The following is a 22292-nucleotide window of genomic DNA, read 5'->3' as shown; positions in this document are numbered from 1 at the left end:
CAGTTGTCTAAATATGGAAATACCCAGAATTCTAGGCACCTCAAGTGAGCCGCAAATACTGCCATATATTTGGTGAACACTCTGGGGGCTGTTGTGAGGCCAAAGGGCAGAGCTCAAAACTGATAGTGACAGGCTCCCAGTCAAAAGTGTAGGTGTCTCCTGAATCACCTGTCCATTGTTATGTGGTAGTGTGCATCCCGGAGGTCTGTCAAGCACATCCAATCATCTTGTCCAAGAAAAGGGAGTATTGACTGCAGTGTTACCATCCAGAACTTGGACTTTCGTACAGATTTGTTTAAGTTGCTGAGATACAGAATTGGTCTCCAGTCTCGTTTCCTTTGGAACTAAAAATAATCTTGAGTAAGTTCCAAATCCTAGTGGGTCTGCACGGACTGTCTGGATGACTCATTTGTCTAGCAACTTTTGAATCTTAATATTGCCTGTTCCCTTTGACTGGTGGAATGTCTGGGATGTTTTTTATTTTTGGGATGGGGAAGGAAAAGGATATGGAGTAGCCTCTGGATATGATGCTTTGTACCCACTTGTCTTTTGTTATTGCTAGCCAGGCTTTTGGGTATAAAGATAAGCAGCCCCCGACTGCCTCCAGTGATGGACAGGCGGGCCTCCCTTGAGGAGCACTGAAAGAGCTTACCATAGAAAGATTCTCTGTTGCCCTGATTCTGCAGACCTCCTCTGCCACATGATCAGCGTCTTCCATTACTACTTCCCCCTCTGCCCCTGGGGGAAGATTCACCACGTGTGCCCTGGAAAGCTCTTTGGGATTTTCGAAACCACATTTTTCCACTTCCTTTCTGACCTTTGGGATATGGTCTGGTAGGTAGGGCTATGGCAGAGAGAGCCATCGAATGGGGCATTCACAAAGGAAGATTTAAAGGGCTCCACAAAGTCCCACAAGTGCATCCAAGAATGTCTCCTTAGGGAAATTCCTGAACCTGCTGCTCTACTTGCTCCATCCGCTGCATAAGAAATCAGCCTCATTTAAGGTAGAGAGCTGAGAGGAAACTTTCTCTGACACCCCTTCAGCTACTGAACTTTGGAGAGTATCTCCTAACTCCTTCAGGAGATCTCTCTGTAATATAGTAAAGTGGGTCAAGTAATTCAGCAATCTAAGAGCAAACGTCGCTGAAGAAAAAATGCACTTTCCATATCTGTCCAGCATGCGAGACTCCTTGTTCAGTGGATGGATAGAAGAATATGTCTCTGAGAGTTCCTTCTTGGTGGCTGCAGCCACCACCATAGCATCTACTGGGACTTCCTTAGTTGAAAAGTTTTTGTCTGAGGGGGAGGTGATGAACTTATCTGGCCTCCAAGCAACAGGTTCCACTGAATTTGGAGACTCCCACGCCTTTCTACAAACTAATCCAGAAGTTCATTGAAAGGCAGAGACACCCAGGTACATGGACTCCTCTGCTGAAAGGTTGGTGGACTTCCAGCTGCCTCTCTAAGTATTTCTAAGATGTCTGCAAAGGAGACATCATCAGGAGGTTCCAGTGGGGACCCTTCGGCTTCATTGAGGTCCATATCTGAAGTGATGGACACTTCTGGGGAGTCTAAATGCTTACTCTTCAATAACTTCTTCAGAGGGGTATTCTGGAGAGGTTTCAGAAGAGTGGGGGAACCCTGTGGGGCATCCTGAGGCCTAGGATCTCCACGTCCCTGTGGATGCAAGGGTATAGAGGCAGACACTGGTGCCTTTGGGGGAAGAACGTCCAGAGAGGGAATGCCTGGAATGAAGGAGAATGGCTCTGAGGCTGAGGTAGGAGCAGAGCTCACCTGAGCTGATGCCCCAAGAGGCAAGTTTGGATCCGACAACTGTCTGATCCAACTCACCTCCCAGGACCTGACTAGAGAGCCTCAGCTCCTAGACTCCTTGAGCTCCAATGGAGCCAAAGACGTCAGAGCAATGATCAGATCTAAAGATCCCATAATAGGTCCCAGTTCCAATAGTTCCACCAATATCAGCTCTGGACATTCCGACTCTGAGGTCTGATTGGAGGAGGAATCAATGCAGAAGTGGAGGATATGGTTAGATCCAAATCCCTCAGAGTTGGATCCGATAGCTTTGCCAGCACCAGAGTCCTTAACATGCCTCTGTACTACTAGATTCACGTCATCATCGGACAGGCTCCTGGAAGACCAAGTGAAGGGGGCTGGAGACTTTGGAAGGCTGGAGCAAAGGTGATCTAAGAATAATGGAGAATGGTTCAAGACGGGGGAACCAGCTCCACAACTCCAACTCCACTGGCACCGAGACTGATTGTGCCAGAGCAGTAGCTCTCTTGGATCCGATGGCCTTAGGATCCAGAGTGGAAACTTTTGTAATCTTTTTAGAAGACTCTGTTGGAGCACTGGAAGAGGAAGATCTCTTCCCAGCCGTATCCGATATCGAGGAAGGAGACTGTTCAGACTTTGAAGAACCTGGACCTTCTTGTATTGCTTCTGAGAAGGGAGGAGGATTTAAGAGACCTGTTAGTATTAATTTGTTTTTTTCTCTCCAGGAGAGCCCTATGATTGAAGGAGTGACAAACTGAACGAGACTCCTGGTGGTGGACAACACCTAGGCAATACACACAAATAGTGTATTTATCAGTGAGGGACATTTTCTGTTGAAATTTCTCACATTTTTTGAACCCAGAGTGTTTGAAATCTATAAAGGACATTGTCAAAAAGAAATAGTAAAATGAAAAAGGGTTAGAACAGATTTTTTTTAACAACTACAGCAACAGCAACAACAGTAACCACAACTATAGTCAAACAACTATCACTTGTAAGGAAAAGAAAGAGGGGATGGCACAGCCCTCTAACTTAAATGGGCTATGCCCAGAGGAGTGAAAGAAGGGGAAGCCCTCTAACTTAAATGAGCTAAGGGTAAAGCATATGTTCTTTGTGTTTCACTGTTGCAGTCATCACACTTGGGTTATCTGCCTGCAGGTAGCCTTCAGTCAGCCCGAATACCAGAGACTTAGTATTTCTGCTTCGGATGCTGTTGCTTCTTCCATGATGTTAGGTCATCAAGGGTATAAAAACAGGCAGCCGATGCTATTACATCAGTCTTTCTTGCTGAGGAGGAGCCTGAAGCAGAAGCAGTTCACAAGTGCCGGTCATCCACTACCCGAATTTTTCATTTTTGAGTGAATAATCCTGAAGTCTTTTAAAGCTAAGTATCCCATTGGGGATCCTTTTTTCTTGCTCTAAACCGATGTCAGAACAAGTTAACAATTGTCTTGCCTGGGGAAAGCTAATACCTCACAGAGATTTTCATTCTTACTGCATCACCTGTTTAGGCCCAGACCACGACGTCCCTCACTGTCAGTTTTGTGCCTTGTTTAATGCCTGAACCATTCATCATCAGGCTATCTTTGTCACTAAATTCTTTCGCTCTTGATCACCGTATTCTGAAATGGCTTTGGTAAGCCATTTGAGTATTGATATTCTGAAAAAACACAAGGATAAAGACAGAGACAGACCACATAGGTCCAAAACTGCCAACGACGCTTCTGTTAAGCTAGTCGCCAGTCCGCCGGTACTCAGTGAGGTGCTTCTGCAGCCCCTGATGCCCGCTTCTATGGATTTACAGGCCTCTGCTGAGACTCATTCAGAGTTTGGTATACCGCCAGTGCTTCTTCAACTATGGAACCAGCAGATGTCTCTACCTTAGACGAGTCCAGAGCTGCTGTGCAGGCACCGGCTTCTGAGGGAGTTTTTCATCCTACCAATGTTTGAATTAAAGCAACGACTTCTTTTTTGACCACAACTACTGAGTTTCTTAGGTCCAGAGTACACACTACGCCTAGAAAACCGATGACCAAAGTGCATGCTCAGGCACCGAGGCCACAAAAACAACTGCTTAAAATAGCTGAATACCTTATTATGTGGATTAGGGGAAGCCAGCCTTCCCCTGCTAAGAGACCTAGAACTCAGTCCCCTACAGATTCTACAGACCAGGAATCCAATGATTCTGTTCTTTCTGATTATGAAGACATGCTCTTATCCGCATATGAGGATTCAGATGTAGAGGAATCCATTTCCCTCTGCCTCCCCTCCAGAGGATTTTTCTTTTGGTGAAACCTTACATACCTTAAGAGAGCATTTCCATTGGGAATGCCAAGACCATCCTCAGTCCAAAAAGAGACTCAGAGAATTTTTAGAGTTGCCTCAGCACAGGCCCTTAGCTATACCCCCTGTCCTGGATGTTGTGGATGATGTTTTTATGGAATCCAGTCTTACTCCAGACACTTTACCTCCGGCCCCTAGGAAACCAGACAGGTACTACAGAGTACCTGATTCTCACAAGTTTCTTTTCAAGAATTCTACTGCTGATCCAGAGATCATTTCCCAGGACCTAAAGATATTAAGGCTACTACAGCCAAAAATCCTGCCCCTTCAGACAGGGGTTCCAGAAATTTGGACAGCTGGGGTAAGAAGGTATATATCTCTGCAACTCTTGCTATCAGGGCATTGAATTGCCAGTTTCATATGCTGAAATACCAGCATCATATTATGGAACTTATTAAACAAAAAGTGGTAACCTTTCCAGATTGTGCAGAAAATAAAGAATTCCAGGAGCTTATGCACTCTGCAAACCAAGTTAGTAAGCATACTTTGCAGTGTGGCTTTGATGCCCTAGAAGCATCTTGTGGGCAGCACTCACTGGCTCTGTACTAAGAAGACATGATTGGCTGAAGGAGCAAACCTTGCTAGATCATGTCAAATTTAAATAACTAGATGCTCCTTTGAATAAGGCTGTTTGTTTGGCACCAAAGCAGAATAAGTTCTTAAAAAGATGGAAGAAAAGGCTAAATCTATGCAAACTGTTAAAGAGTTCCTACAAGTGCAACCACCTAGATTCAGTAAGCATTGCCCTTCAAAACACTGGTTCTTTCCAGCACCCTCCAGGCCTTCCCAAACAAGACCCAGGGGAAACAGACTACCTAGACTACAATCTCAGGGTATGCAGAGATCTAAGCAATGGAGTGCCCCCACACCTAAAACAGGGAGTGGAAAGCCACCTCCATATGGAAAAGCTCACAATGACTTCTCAACTCTACTTCCCAGCCCTGCCCAATTGCTTGTGCCCCTAGGAAGAAAACTTTTCCTTCATGCAAAAAACTGGATGCCCATTACTCAGGACTGATGGGTCCTCAACACTGTATCCCAGGGGTACACATTTTATTTCCATTCACTGCCAACCCCAAGCGGGTTTCCAGACCTTTCTTCAAAACCACTGGGCAGAGGCTCAAAACCAAGTACTTTCCCTGCTCAATATCAGAGCTATTCAGCCTGTTTCAGTAGAACAGAGGGGCCAAGGATTATACACCAGACTTTTCCTGGTACCCAGGAAAGAGGGCTCTTGGTGCCCAATCCTGGATCTTTCAATTCTCAACACCTTCCTGGTGGTACCAAAATTCAAGATGCTTACCCTGCACCAGCTTCTTCTTATGTTAACCAAAGATGCCTGGTTAGTCAGCCTAGACTTAAAGGAAGTCTATCTGCACATCCCCATAAGGGAGTCATGCAAGAAGTATCTACATTTCAGAGCAGGGTCTATGCATTATCAGTTCTCTACACTTCCCTTTGGCTTATCTACTGCAGCCAGGATATTCACAAAAAAGCCTGGCTCCAGCTATTGCACACTGCAGGCAGAGAAAATTCCAAATTTACCTCTACTTGGATGACTGCCTGATTCAGGCGGACAGTCAGGAATTGCTGCTTCAGCACCTGGCATTTGTAAAAATCCTACTCACTTCATTGGGGTACACCATCAATGAAAAGAAATCTCAACTGGTACCCAGTCAAAGGATTGCATTCCCGGGAGTAAGCTTGGACACAACTTCCCAGATGGCATTCCTCACTTCAGAATAACAGGTCTTTCTGACAGATTACTTCAAACAAATGGCCACCAGAACCCAGCTATCTGCAAGAAACATACTGCAAGCCCAAGGGTTCATGGCCTCATGTATTCTCATGTAATCTGCAAATTCCATATGCAAGACTGCATATGAGGAAATCTCAGTGGTACTTTAAAAGTCTTTGGTACCAACATTCTCAGGACCTGGGAACAGTCATTCCTATCATACCTTGTCTAAAGACAGAGTTCCTTTGGTGGGCAGAAGCATGCAACCACAACAAGGGACTGCCTTTTACTCTACCCCACACCGCCCAGACCTTGACCACAGATGCATCAGACTATGCATGGGGGGCTCACATGACAGGCAAATGTATTCAGGGCCACTGGAGCCCATCAAATTCTCCTGCACATCAACCAAAAAGAGATGCTAGCTGTACAGAATGCCCGGACAGCTTTCAGACACCTACTCTTTCCAGGACAACTGCTGATTAAAACAGACAACACCACAGTTATGTGGTACATCAACAAGCAGGGGGAACCCATTCTTACCCACTCTGCAGGTTAGCCATGGCCCTGTGGAACATGGCCTTGGACAACCAAATCCATCTACAAGCTCAATTCCTGCCTGACAAACAAAACTCACTGGAAGATGACTTAAGCAGAAATCTCCTAGACCCACATGAGTGGAAATTGGAGCCCAGGACCTTCAACCTTCTGATCGAGAAATGGGGGACCCCAGAGGTGGATCTCTTTGCCTCCCCCCACAACCACCAGTTAAGCAAATTCTGCACCAGGAACCCGCACAGCAGGGCCTGGAAGTTGGATGCACTATCCTTTCAATGGGAAAACCTCTCAATCTATGGCTTCCCCCTCTAGCCCTTCTCTCAAGAGTTTTACTCAAGGCAAGACAAGAGAGGCCAAGGACAATTCTGATTTCCCCAGTCTGGCCATGCCAGCACTGATACCCACTCCTGTGCAGTAACAATGGTGCCACCCTGGCACCTACACCAGACCCCAACCCTGCTTTTCCAGCAGGAGGGACAGATTTTGCATCCACAATTGCAAACCCTAAATTTTGCAGTTTGGCTTATTCCTTAAATACTCCACCAGCAACCCTAAGCAAACAGGTGCTGGATGTCATCCTTGAAGTCAGAAGGCCCAGTACTAAGAAATCCTATGCTGAAAATTGGAAAAGGTATTGTTCTTGGATTCAGTCTAAAGGAAAGGACACAGCTCTGCCCTCCTTACCTCTAGTCCTGGATTACCTAGCAGAACTACTCCACAGAGGCCTATCCTTCTCCTGCATTAAAATCCATGCCTCTGCCATCTTGGCTCATTACAATACTGAGCCACCTCTATTATTTCACCCTCTCATCAAACAGTTCCTGAGAGGGGCAAACAACTTAAAGCCACCAAGAAGAGCACCGACCCCTCCTTTGAACCTTAACTTTGAACTGGAAAAAACTACGCTTCCCCATTTTGAACCTGCTGCTTCAGCAGAGTTAAAATTCCTCTCTTGGAAAACAGCCTTACTTATAGCCATCACTTCAGCTAGAAGAGTGTTTGAGTTACAAGCACTGATGGCTGTGGAACTCTTCATTATTTTCCATGCTGATAGGGTTTCCTTTTGGACTAACCCTTCCTTTATGCCTAAAATGGTGTCCAGTGTGTCTCTCAACCAATCCATCCATTTTCCTACCTTCTTCCCTAATCCTCAGAATAAAGGGGAAAGGACATCTCAGGTTCTACCTTGATAGGACTAAGCCTTTCAGAAACTCTGATCAGCTGCTAGTCAGCTTTGCAGTAGGGGCAGAGGGCAAGGCCATTTCAAAACAAACCATTTCCAAATGGATAGCGCACTGCATCCATTTCTGCTACAAGCACCATGAAAAACCAACCCCTCAGGGGGTCAGAACACATTCCACTAGGGCTACATGTACATCTACAGCATTTCTCAGGGTTGTCCCTACCAGGGACATACTGGAAGCTGCTACCTGGAGTTCTGTACACACCTTCACCAAGCATTACCACCTGCCTATCTTTTTCAAACCCAGGGCAGGATTTGCTACAGCAGTCTTACAAGGCCTACTAGCCAACCTTAACTCTTCTTGACTGCCACCACCCTTCCCCGGCTTTGGGAATCAACCCAAGTGTGATGACTGCAACAGTGAAACACAAAGAACATAGTACAGTTGTGTACACTTACCATAAATGTAGATGTTCAAGTGTATTCAGTGTTGCAGTCCTGGTTACCCACCCTCCAGCCCCTGGTTTTCTCTATCTCTTTGTCTCTCCTCTCTATGGCTATTCCTACTGGTATGGGTATTTACTTTTCACTGGTAGTGTTTTCCACACCATTTCCTAGCTCCCTATTTGGGGGCTCCTGACATTTGGGGCAAGAAAAACTGATGTAATGATGTCAGCTACCTGTTGTTATACCCCCGATGACCTGACGTCATGGAAGAAGTGACAGCATCTGACGCAGAAATACTAAGTGTCTGGTATTCGGGCCGACTAAGGGCTACCTGCAGGCAGATAACCCAAGTGTGATGAGTGCAACAGTGAATACACTCGAACAGCTACATGTATGGTAAGTGTACACAACTGTACTTTCTCTAACTTAAGCAAACTAACTTTAAACAGTTTAGAGAAAAAACAAAGGTAAGAAGAGCCCTCTAACTAAAACAGGCAATCAAAAGAGGCCGGGACAGGGGAAAAAAGGCCTAGCAGAAAACGATGGCCAATAGAAAAATCAACAGAACAAAGTAGAAATAACCAAAACTAACACCAAACTAGTTATCTAAAGTAAGAATAATTAAGAAGAAATAATTTCCAACAATAAACAATATTGGTAATAATCAATGGTATACTTAGCCAGAGCCAGTAGAAGGAGAACCCGATCTTGTTTAGCGGCAAATGAAATCTGGGGAGCTTTCCTAGTGCATGCTGGGATATGATTTAGCCACAAGGTAGCAGAAGACCTCGAGCTTGTATATAAGGCCGAGTCGGATCAGAGGATCAGATCCAAACCCATCCTGGTAAGAATGAAGGCGAGATAGAACAACAACACATTCTATATTTAAACTGTATGTTTAAATGAACATTTTTAAATATTTACTTAAGTGCTTTTTTAAGCTGTAAATAACTCTCTATGTCTACAATGCACAGAAATACATGGAGTATGATGTGGTACTTAAAAGATTTAATTTTCTTTAAGATCCCCCCCCCTTCTTTTTTAAAAGCAACTTGTCTGAGACTATGACACTAAAACCCACTAACAACAGGTAAAGCAGATAAAGGATTGTTTTGTTTTATGTATTATGCTGTTGTTATTTACTATACTCTGAGAGATATTAGTTTTATGCAGATTTGTTCAAGCATTACCAAGCTGTTAATAAAGAATCAAATATTTTTACCTTTTTTTTCCTTTTCGGATTGCAGTGTTTTAGTTAAAAGGCATTATTTTTGTTGTACATTTTAGGGAACTTTGTAGATTTGCCATCTAAACAAAGTATTGTTCACTTTAGATAATTTGTGTGTGATATAAAAGGAAAAATATGTAAATTTAAAGTTACTTTTCATTTAGCCTCATCTTCTTTTTGTCTGCTTTTTTCCATTTATTCCTTTCTGCTTGGTGTTTTAGGGTAGAACCAGTCCAATCCATTTCTTCTGTTTGATTCAAGCTTTGTTAGATGTTAAAAAAGGCATAGCTGCATCCAAGGTGTCAAAAGTTTTTGCTCCTTCCAAAAAAAAGATGTTAAGTCTTGCAGGAAACAGTAAATTAACCTTGAATTGCCTCTTCTTCAATTCTTTTATTAAAGGTAAACATTCCTTTCTTTTAGAGTTTACCTCTAATGAGTAATCATTGCCAAATCTTATTATATTTTCTTGGTATTTGACAGGAGAGTTTGACCACACAGTTTTTATCAGTTCCTTGCCCTGAAAAGATATAATTCTTACTATTATTAATCTTGGACTTTTATTTCCTTTGCTGGAAGATGAAGGAACTGCCAGTGACCTATGAGCTCTTTCAGTTCCATAAGAAAAAGACTCGGGTAAATTCAGAACATATGGAAGCAAGCATGTAAGAAAAATTACCATATTGTTTCCTTTGGTCTTTTCTGGTAGTCTGTAAATATGGAAGTTGTTTCTCCTTGACCGATTTTCTAGGTCAAATAATTAGTTTTTTTAGAAAAGTTTTTCGTTTTGAGCGAGACTCAAGTTGATGTTCTTGTTCCATGAGTCTGTGTTCCATGTCATTTAATGTTTCTTCTACATCAGCAATCTGAGTCTTGTGTTGCATTATTAATTATTGTAATACTGCTGCATATGTTTTGTGCATTTTACTTTAAAAGCGTCAAGTTCTCTGTCCATTTTGTCAAACTTCAAAGATATATTCTTTATGGTAGATAAAGTTTGTAGTTCCTTTTTCATTGTCTGGCCATGGAAAGTGTTCTTTTGAAAACTCATTCTGTGAAGAAATCTGAGCCTTTTCTGTCAAAATTCATATAATTTAAACAAAACAATATAATGTAGGCTACCGAAGACTGTACTAGAAGTTACTGGTTAAGTTTAAGAAGTTTAGGAGTCTCAGTTTTTAAAAATTTCTGTCCGAAATATAACTTAGATAAGAGAGCTGAGAAAAAGTGCCATCAACCTATCAGCATCATGGCCACACACACCCAAAAAATATTTTCTGATGGGATCCTAGTCCATCTCATGATGAATAAACAAATAAATGCGTGCACACACACACTGTATGTACACTTATGGGCAATTTGCAGAATCACTAATTTACCCACAGAAAATCTCTGTCAAATGGCAGGACAGAAGCACCCAGCATAAACCCATGCAGAATTATGAAGACTTTGCTTAGAAGGCACCCCAATAAGGAAATGAACTGCAGAAACAAGCTGTAGAAATTAGCAATGCCAACTGCTGCACAAGTGTATAATATAAATCAATATACAAAGAAGCAATTTAACCAGTTCTATGTAGTTATGACAAAGGCTGTGACAACATGAAACCTACCTGATCCTTCAATGAGGACTGCTAAATAGATCATGTGTGGCAGAAACTTGAATAAGAATTGAAAAGTCTTACAAAAGGCAACATCAAAAGCTGCAAAATTAGCAATTCACTTTTCAGTGGTCTTATAGTACCTTCAAATACTGGTCCATAAATTGACTCTCCACCATTTCCTCTTCCAGCTGCAATATCTACAGAGTAAAAATATGCAATTATTGCATCAAATATGACAGTAATATAATAAAACATGCTGTCAAATAATTACTAGAAAACTACTGTGTTACTCTGCACACACTACAATCAATAGATGGATGGCAGAAGAGGTTGCAACATTTCTTCCTCATTCCAAATATTCCGAAATGACAGACTATGATCCACATACAGTGAAGCATAGCCCTGAAAAAATGATAAAAGCAACTCTAATAATCAGCATTTCTACACCAGATGACAATGCTCAAACTTAATGATTTCATAAATTTAAGAAATGCTAGCAAACTATATACTGCCTCTCCATCTTTAATTAGCATACTAGATAAACATCTTTCAGATTTAGCATCCTAGTCCAGAAAAAAAATGAATTTTAACTTGATAACTTCAGGCTTAACTAGTTAAACAACGTATCATAAAAAAGTACATGTGTATGAGTTGCACTTACCATAATAGTAGATGTTTGAATTCCTCACTACTGCAGTATGGCTTTTTGGATATATGGATTTTTCCCTGCCAAGGAAACAACTGGATAGCTTTACAAAGCTCTGTCTTCATCCAACACCTTCAACCTGACTGCTGATTAGACAGTCCAGAGGAGGGAAATCATTAGAGTGAAAAAAATCTTCAGGACTTCCTTGACCATACAGAAAGAGTATACTCATCATGATCCTCTAAAAGATATAATGATAAATAACTTTATATCCCAACAATTAACTATAAACAGAAATAAGGGTGGTGGTGAGTGGGTGCAGCTACTTCAGAAGTGACAGGAATTTGAACATCTACTGGTATACAAAGAGCAATTTACACAACTGTATTATGTTCAACACTGTCACTGCTGCAGTAGCATTTTGGCTATATGGGTTGATTGTCAAAGCCTATCCAACCTGGGAGGGGGAAGGATAAGAAGCCAAGAACCCCCAGAGAATGGTCTTCCCAAGCCAGTCCTGGACCTGCAAACAGAATCCAGTATGTAATGTTTTGGAAACACATGTACAGAGAAGAAAACAAGGCTCAATTAGAATGTGCTTAATCTTGCCTTGAAATATTCTGCCATGGTGGGAATAGCAACAAAAGATGTAATAAGGAAGAGCAACCAACTGGAATTGTCTGAATTGACATAGGTTGTCCTTTTCCATTCCCATATTAGGTATTCCACAACTGTACAGGAATTCCAAAGCTGTACAGCATTCCTAACGGATTTTGCATTGACATGATAATAACCAAGTTGCAAAAGCATGACCAGAATATATTTATACTCCTTGTCATTCAAATTCTGAAACAAATGATGGAAACAGATAGCTAGAGTCAAGGTACACTCAGAGTAGTAAGGGCATACATAAGGGATTGTTTTTTCTGTAGATAACCCTTTATGCATGGAAAACCAAAAGGGTGAGTCTATCATGAATGGTTGCTTCCCAGATACTTTCTTGCAGATATCAGTACAATAAACAATAAATCAGTAAGTCTATCAGAAAAATGAACCACAAACAGCCAGAAAAAAGTAAAGATCACAATTAAGTGTCACCTGAGTAATAGGAGATCTTACAGAATAACCAAATAAACCTCTTTGCAGAACATTTTCAGCAAAGTCTGGCATGAAGTGGAGAATCCATGGGTAGACACGCTGAAATAGCTGATAAATACAACTTGCCAACAGGATAAGTAATGCAAACAAATGTCTGAGAACCAGAGGTAATAATATGGAAAGGGCCTTGGTTACACGTGACGTACCAACTAGAAAATCTCATTCAGTGGTTAACATAAGATTTCCTAGTAGTAGGATTTTTTGCCTCTTTTAATACTTGTTGCACATCCTCCTGCAAAATGTAACTACAAGGTATTACAATTGAATCATACAGGCAAACAACTGCAGTTTCTTGACATTGGGTTATATCAAACTCCCTCTGTGATCCAATCTGTGAGGAAGCTTGCTGTAATTGTCCCTATCTAATTTCATAAGAACAGTGAACCAATGTTGCCTTGGCCAGAGGGGAACTACCACAGTACTTTTTAGAGAGACCTTCTGAATCTTTAGAGTGACCCTGAACATCAGCAGAAAGGATGGAAATGCATACAGGAAATTCCATGCTTTAGGAATGAAAATGCATCTGTTTCCAGACCTGCCTGCAAGGAGTTGTAGTGTTTGAAAGGAGGCAAAGAGATTTATTTAATGTATTCCACACAACTAGAAAAAAATTCTGGAAAATCCATCACTCAATTTCCATTTTTGAGGGTCTTTCTTAGTCCTTCTCAGCTTGTCTGCCACTAAACTTTTCTCTGATTGTATGCAAGATGCTTGGAAAATTATGCAATGCTATAGTGCTATTGCCAAGCCATCATACTCACCCTATACAGGGTTTGAAACCTGTTGTCCCCTTGTTTATGTACCACTTCACTGTGATATTGTCTGTAATCACCTGTAATGGTCCCAGGGACCACAGATCATGAACAGATTCTATAGCATGGGTCACAGGTACCATCTCCATAACATGTTTGTGCTTTGGTCTGTCTGAACTGTCTTGCAGGCCTCATATCTTTATTCACCATAGAAATTGCTCCCCAAGCAAAAACTGAGACATCTTATTGCCTCTACCAATGCAGTTCTTTCTTGATAAAGCCCAACACTGGAATCTGAAAATCCTAGGGGATAAGAATCCTGAGATATTTTCTGGCCAAAGTTTCGACTGACTGGAAAAGATCAGGAAAGTTTCCAGATGCAGACTCACCTTTTTGTTGTGTTAGGAATGCCTTTGGAGAAACCTATATAGAAGACAGTCTAAACGCACAATCCTGTATGAAAGAGTAATGGATGATTTTGAATATTTATCTGGATGTCCAGATTTGTAAGGTGTCAATAAATCCATGTTAAGGACTTCTGACAGAAGCTAAAAATCTCTGAAAAGATCAGTAAGTCATCCAAATAGGAAAAATGTGAAGGCCTTGCAGTCTGTAATGGGTTATTCCTGGACCTAGGAGCTACAGCTATTTTAAAATGTATGGCAGAGAACTTATAATGTGATCCAGACATGGAATCTGAGAAATCTTAAGTCTGTAGCTATGGGAATGTGATGATAAGCTTCTTTTAGGTTGAATATTACCATAAAACCCCATAGAGAAATGAATGGTAACAGACTACCAGGACATTTTAAATTTTGGTACTTTCCCAAACTGAATGAAAAGGGAAAGATCTAGAACTGGTGTTCAGGAAAGCTTGCTATTTAAAACCAATAATGTTCTAAAGGCACAGCTTGTATGCTGCTATGGTAAGCATGTGTTCAAGAACCCAAGGAAAAAAAACTCTAGTTCAGAGGGTAGGGAGGAAGTCCCCTGAAAGGAGGTATGGGTATTTCAAGAAGAAACTTTGCAGTGTGGAGGGTGTGAAGTTCACTCCTTGAATTATGTTATGTACCTAGTTCACGAATAAAAGCTGAACTGTAAAATACGTACTGCAAAAGAATAAAATATAAAATAGTAGGTAGTCCACACTAGTTAAAAATGGAATCACACAAAAAAGTGATCCTAGCTGAGTATAATGAAAATCATCAAAAACATTTATTAATTATATATAATCAGGTTATTTGGAGCAAGGGAGTGGTTACAGAGGGTGGTTCTGTTAACAGCAATAAAAGCATTAGCTCATTTCTTTAACCAAGTCCCCCTTTCCCCTTCTCACAATACTGTAAACAGACTGTGCTACCTTACAACTGAAATTAAAAAGCTACAGACAAATTAAAATATATAATAACACCAATTAACACTTTATATAGGCTAATCTACTAATCCTTCTTCTTCTTTCGGCTTTTCCCGGTTAGGGGTCACAACAGCAGATCACCTGTCCGCTCATGATTGGCAGTGGAGTGTTACAGTGTCGAGTTGCCAACACCACACCCAGCCTTCCACAGAAGGCACACACACACACACTCACACCTAGGGCCAATTTAGAGTGTCCAATCCAGCTACAGCATGTATTTGGGATGTGGGAGGAAAACGAAGCACCCAGAGGAAACCCAAGCGGCCACAGGAAGGACATGCAGACTCCGCACAAAAGGCACCCCAGCCGAGGATCGAACCAGAGAACTTCTTGCTTTGAGGTGGCAACGCTAACCGCTACACCACCGTGGCTGCCCTAGGCTAATCTACTAATCCAAACTTTATTAATTAAGAAACTAACTTTCTAACAAAATGACTAATTAGCTAACAAAAAGATCTACCACTAGGCATCTATCAGAATAAATATTAATATATTTAAACTAAAACACTTTTAACAAAGATTGCTTTCTTACAAAATAAATACTTCATCAGGTTTGTGTGTAAAAACATATCATAATATGAATGAACATGTGTATAAATCTACAAGTGAACATCTAAGTAGGCTGAAAACCATAGCTGTAATTGCTAAGGTGGAAATACAGTGAAAATGTTAAAAATAAAAATAAAGCATTAAGACCTTGGAGATCTGTTCAAGTGTGCCATCTATGTAACTAAGAAAGCACTTAGTTTGAATGAGTAAAAGTGCACTCAAGAATATCAGAAAACAGCACCAATATCAGTTATTTTCACTGTAAAATATTTGCAATGTTTGATATTTGCTTTTAACAATATTAGCATGTAATGTCATCATTTATCAGTGCCATATCAGACTTTTAATAGTCTTTTAAACAGTGGGGCTGTTTTCTGAGTTCTAGTATGCTTTTGATGGAGCAATAATAATTAAGCCCTAATTTTCTAAAAGAGTTCAGTTTCAGCTGCCACAATAGGTCACATTTTTCTAAAAGATTAGGGATGTCTCCTTCCAATCCAAAAGGTCCAGATGATCAATAATTTGAAATTTAAAACCAGTGTGTCTTTTGTGAAGCTGCAGGTGCTGAGCCAGTGCACTATTCTTGCACTTAGCTCTAATTTTGGAAAGATGTCCAGAAATCCTTCTTTTAAGTCTGTTGAGCATTTTCCTCACATAAAATGCTTCACAGTCATTGCAGATTGCCATGTAAACCACCTGCATTAAGTTACAGTCACCTCCTGTGTTGGTTTTAATCAGTTTCTTTAAATAAGGACAGAAAAACGTCTCCCTCCTCTATGTGCTGATAAAAGACACAGTTAGCGCCACTTACTGGTGGATGTATCTAATCATCTGGGCCTACCTTCAACCCAACTCCTGATGTATCTGGCTTTCCTATACACAAAGGAAGGAGCTTCTCCAAGGATGTCCATGAAATATGAGCCTTCAGTAACCATGGCTCAATTGTCTCTAATAATATTAATGATGCTGTGATAGTCAACAGTAAAGTCAAGATACAACTGTCTTTAGATTTGCTGTCCATAGATTTCTTTAACACCCTCCTATAAGGAGTATTAAGTGGTGGTGCATTTGTACTTTGTAGGTCAATTACAGGTTCCAAAATGCTTCTTAATATATTGTTTTCATATCCCTTCACCAAAAAATAATTTTGAAGATCATTTAGGTTCTTAAGGAAAGGTTCCATTTTCATGGTGATCCTAGCCAACCTGTAGCCCTGGGACTTAACATTATATTTTGTCTTGGTGGAATGGCGATTCTGATGTAGCAGGAGGTTTACTCTGGTAGATTTTCTGTAAAGATCTGTGTCCATTTTACCTTGGTCCAAGTGTTTAGTAATCTGCATATCTAAGAAGACTGCCGAAGTGAGGCTGTGGGAAGAGCTAAAATGCAAAAAGCTGATGGTTTGATTCAGGTAGTTGATAACATTTTCTAATTTAGCATTGTCTCCTTTCCACACAATAAGAATGTCATAAAATAAAGTGCAGATACACTGTGATACATTGCATATATTCTCTGTTAAAAACATAATCTTCCTCCCACTTGCCTAGGACTATGTTGGCTAGGCTAGGGGCCATAGCTGCCTCTATGGCTATGCCAGTCTTTTATTTATAGTAATTTCCATTAAACATAAAAAAGTGTAATAAGCACCATATCTAAAAGTTTACCTGTTCTTTCATGTTGCGCTCGTGTGCCGTGTTTGTTTTTCCTTTACAAATCAATCACTGATTCAAAATAATAAATATGTGGAAGTACAGTATATGATTCAACACCTACAGTAGATATAAAAAGTTTACACACCCATGTTAAAATGCCAGGTTTTTCTGATATAAAAAAATCAAAAAGCAAAAAATAACACCACGACCACCCAAAGGTCTTGTTGAAGAAGACAAATTGTAAATGAACAAAGACTTAACAAAACTACCACGGCTTCCAGTACGATAAAAATCCAGTTTATTGCATAAGACAAGTGCTTTCACATAGACACTCTACGCTTCTTCATATCTTTAAAATAATGCCCCAATACAAAACATTTTATAGCAGCAAAATCACAGTCCAAGTATCAATTAAATAATTAAACAAATAATAGAACAACTGACATTTATTACCCTCCATATAAAAGGCTAAAGCCATTTACTTAAAGTGCCATGCATCCAACTCTGGTTTAATGCAAATACTACTGTTCAAACCAAGATAGATGTGTGCTTGTAGCTTAAAAGTCCATTTCAGTTTCATGCGTTCAATAAAATTATTTTTATCACCACCTCTCTTATTCATTGCAACAGTTTGTAAACAGAGATTTCATGCCTCCTGCAATACTACTAACCTCATTTACCTGGCTACATGTGATGGGTGCAGCTGTTTTTATGTTGGCAAAACCACAAAACGTCTTAGGGATAGAGTGTACCACCATTTATATGATATTAAGCATGGGACTTTATGCAATGCTCCAGCCAAGCACATAGTAGAATTTTCACTTCATACGTTTAGTTTTAGGGTTTTACAAACTGTTGCACTGAATAACAGAGGTGGTGATAATAATAATTTTATTGAACGCATGGAACTGGAATGGATTTTTAAGCTACAAGCACACATCTATCCTGGTTTGAACAGTAGTATTTGTATTAAACCAGAGTTGGATGCATGGCGATTAAGTAAATGGTTTTAGCCTTTTATTTGGAGGGTACAGTTGTTATATTATTTAATTGTTTAATTATTTAATTGATACTTGGACTGTGATTTTGCTGCTATAAAATGTTTTGTATTGGGGCATTATTTTAATGATCTGAAGAAGTGTAGAGTGTTTAGTGAAAGAGCTTGTCTTATACAATAAATTGGATTTTTATCACACTGGAAGCTGTGGTGGTTTTGTTAAGTCTTTGTTCATTTACAATTTGTCTTCTTCAACAAGACCTTTGGGTGGTCGTGGTGTTATTTTTTGCTTTTCTGGTTGTTTTACATCCACACTTCCACATGGCTGATACTACCTTGCCTGAAAGGAATTCTGTTCTGCCTGTTGACAGGGAGCAGTTGACTTGGGAAAATGTTTTATTACAGTGTGATAACCCTCTGTTGGTTATGAATTTTGAAGGAAATACTGAAGGTAAAGTACCGGACAAAATTGAGAATTTTCAACAATTTTCTGCCATGTTAAGGGACATGGAGAATGACTTGTATAAGCTCAAATGTTGTTTGGCAGAGACAGCATCTGGAAGCCTGGCTACATTTTCAGGTGATCCCGAGGGGCGTGAGAGTGCTATGCATGCCCTTGTATGGTGACACACATCCGTTGCTACTCAAACAATGGCAGCAATTAAATCTTGATTTAAGTTACAAATATATGAGACTTATCATTGACTTTTTTCGACCCAATGAGCAAAAATTGTTAGAGGAAATACAACGTTCACATGGTAAAATTCTCAAAAAATTTAAGGGGGAACAGTTTGATAATGCATTGACCAATATGTATGTGAATATTTCCCTGTATGAGAAGAAGTTGCAACAAATGAAGCAACGGAAATTGCAGAGGGATTTTATTGATTTTACTTCAGGGAATGTATTTGCATAGTGGAACATTTCAGCACAGATGACTTCACAACTTGAGCCACAACAAGCCACTTTAAATTCTGAGCCAGCACCTAGCCCATTCCTGAATAATATGGAAGTGAGTGCTTTGGTAATGGGCACATAGAGGGCTGGAGGGGAAATATCTATTACACCTTCACCATCAGTTGTACTTGACTATACCCCTCCACCTAACCCGCAGGCCCTTACTTTTGTGTCCATGGGAACGAGACCAAAACAGCTCACTCCACGTACTTTGGATAGTTTTTTACCCCTCCCAGTAAAAGAACGGGAGGGTTGACAGCAATCGAGATCAATGAGTCGGGGAAGACGGAAGAGGAAGAATTCCAAAGAAAACCAAGCTTCGGACAGAAGAAATAAATATTAAATAACATTGTGGTGAATTTGTCAGACCATGAGCTCACCAAAGTGGAGCTCTCTGTTCGGAATAAAGGTATGACATTTATTCCTTCTTCTACTGCTAATATAAGTGAATTTCTGACTGATTTAAGACTTTTTGGGCGTAACATTACTTTAAAATAGTTTTTTAAAGATGGTTCAGATCAATCTAATGTAAATGGTAAAGTGTATATGAGGAAGAGTTCTTTCACTCCCCTACCACCGTCTCATGTTGAAGCTTTCATTAGATCCTGTGAGAGGGATATGTATGACACCTTATGTCATAAACACAGGGGTGAATTTTATAATTTAGATGTAGCTCAGAGGCAAGTACTTTATTTGCTGCAGAACAATCCTGCATTATCTATCAGACCAGCTACAAAGGAGGGGTGATAGTCCTAATGAACAGAGGGGATTATGATGCAGCTATGCACTGTTTATTGAGTGACCTAAACACATATACAAGGTTAAATAACACTGAATATTGTAAAATTGTGAGTAATGTAAATGATACGCTTTATGATCTACTTATGTGTAGACAAATTGATGATACTTTATATTCTTTTTTACATGTGGAATATCCATTAATTCCCTGCATCAAAGGGTTGCCTAAGATTCACAAGTCGATATAGAACCCCCTAATGAGACCCATAGTGGATGGAGGGAGATGGTGCATGGAACATCTTTCTATTTATGTGAAAGGTAAACTGGGGCCCTTAGTGAGAGAGATTTCCAACATCCTAAAGGATACAACACAGTTTATTGATGATTTGAATAAATATGGCGAGAATGCGGATACAGTGGATATATTGATGGTGACCATGGCCGTACAAAGTTTATTTACTTCCATACCAAATGAGTATGGCATGGAAGCCATAAGAGCACTTTTAAGTATGCATAGTATGCTTGACAGTAATGAGGTTATTTTGATATGTACTTTGCTTGAGCTGATTCTTTTGAACAATGTATTGATGTATGAAGAAGAAATTTATTTGCAGTAATGGGGTGTCGCTATGGGCACCCCTTGCACTAATTCCTATGCAAATTTGGTGGTACACTTTTGGGAGACACAATGTTTGTTTACTAGTGATTTTTGTACCTACATAAAATTTTATAGACATTTCGTGGTTGATATTTTTATGCTGTGGGATGGGGGGGGTACCCCTACTTAATGAATTTTTACGCATTTGGGAAATACAACAGATTTTTTGAAGTTTGTAGCTATGTATTCATTTGAAACCCTGGAATTTTTGGATGCAAAATTGTATAAGGATAATCTGGGGAAAATAGCTACAGGCTTGTTCCGTAAGGAATGTTGGTGTAATAGCTTGTTGGATCATAGCAGCATGCATCCTAAACACATTTTCCCTAACATTATGAAGGGTCAATTGAATAGGGTGAAGAGGCTTTGTGGAGATCTGTTCTGCAACAGAAAGTAAATAACTTGGAACAGTTATTTTTAGATAGAGGCTACAGAGGGTCTGATTTTTCTAGGTTAAGGGATGAGATTATCAATGAGAGGGTGAGTTTCCCTGACAGTGACAACTTACCACATAGAGGAACCACACGATGTGAAGGAAAATATCGAACTCATTTAGTAACTAGATATACTATAGATAATAAGAGGGTACATGAAATTACTAGAAATTGGCATTTTCGTATGGCGCATAGGGATACTATGAAATTGGTTGGAGAACAGCCTATGTTTATAGATAAGAACAATCAGAATATGAAACAGATATTATTTGGTAACAGAACTTGCACTTTAACTCAAGAGGGAGAACATGGTACTTTCCCCTGTAAGGAGTGAAAGATGTGTAGTAGCATGACACGAGTTCAAAAGTTAAGCATCCAACTCTATGTTATGAATTTGAACCGAGTTTCGTGCCTCCTGCAATACTACTAACTTCATTTACCTGGCTACATGTGATGGGTGCAGCTGTTTTTATGTTGGCAAAACCACGAAATGTCTTAGGGATAGAATGTATCACCATGTATATGATGCAACTCCTGTCAATGGATATCAAAAGAAACATCATTTATACATCCTGAATTACTTTATAAATTCAAACCCAGATTCACAGCCTCTTGTGAGGATATGAATGTCATCTATCTCGCAAACTGTGAATTATGTTCAGTATTTTACATAGGTATGACTACGAGGAGACTAAGAGACAGAATACAGGAACATATATATGCCATTAAGAAGGCAGACCCCAAAAATGCCCTTGCTAAACATATATTAGAGAATCCTGAACACATTTTCAGTTTCAGGATATTACAAAAAAGGGAGCTAAATATGAGAAAAGGGGACAATTTTAATGATTTAGAAAGTTTAGAATTAAGCTGGATACTAAAATTTAGAGCTCAATATCATCCAGGCTTAAATACATACATTAGTATCAGATCTATTTTAAAGAAACGGAAATATAAATGAAATATAAGATATTTTAAAAGTTTTATATTTATACATGGATTCATATTATTTATTACATACATATTGATATATTTATTTATTTAATTATTTATATACATTTTTATATATGTATTATTCATATATTATAATATATATGTTTTATACAATTGATCTGATTTCTATTCGTTCATTATATTAATTTATGAAACTATATTATAATTTTATTAATTTCATTGGTATAATATACAGACATCTTTATCTCTACCACTTTTATACCTGATATACATTTTTACATTTGCAACATAGATTTTTGACTAATATAGCTAAGATATATACACCACAGTATAAATACAACTTATGTATTTGTGGGTCAGTGAGACATAGAATCTGTCAGCTAAATGTCATGAAAATTGCATTATCAACATATGAGTATATTATTATTATGTACATTTATGTTTTCAACTAAAAATTAATCCATGTCATTGCAATGATATTGCATTTCAAAC

The 22292-nt window shown here is 39.6% G+C and overlaps 1 protein-coding gene across 2 annotated transcripts in view; it reads right to left on the bottom strand.

Moving 5' to 3' along the window:
* Positions 1-22292, bottom strand: part of PPIL6 (peptidylprolyl isomerase like 6) — a 544036-nt gene that overhangs the window by 160945 nt on the left and 360799 nt on the right. For both annotated transcript variants that reach the window (XM_044066849.1, XM_044066841.1), the window contains exon 6: positions 11032-11088. In XM_044066849.1, coding sequence (XP_043922784.1) covers positions 11032-11088 — 57 coding nt within the window. The remainder of the gene's footprint in view (positions 1-11031; positions 11089-22292) is intronic.

This window comes from Protopterus annectens, chromosome 1.part0 (genome assembly GCF_019279795.1).
Source record: "Protopterus annectens isolate FY-2018-M chromosome 1.part0, PAN1.0, whole genome shotgun sequence".
Classification (NCBI taxonomy): Eukaryota; Metazoa; Chordata; order Ceratodontiformes; family Protopteridae; genus Protopterus; species Protopterus annectens.
This window is presented reverse-complemented; position numbering and strand designations above follow the sequence as displayed.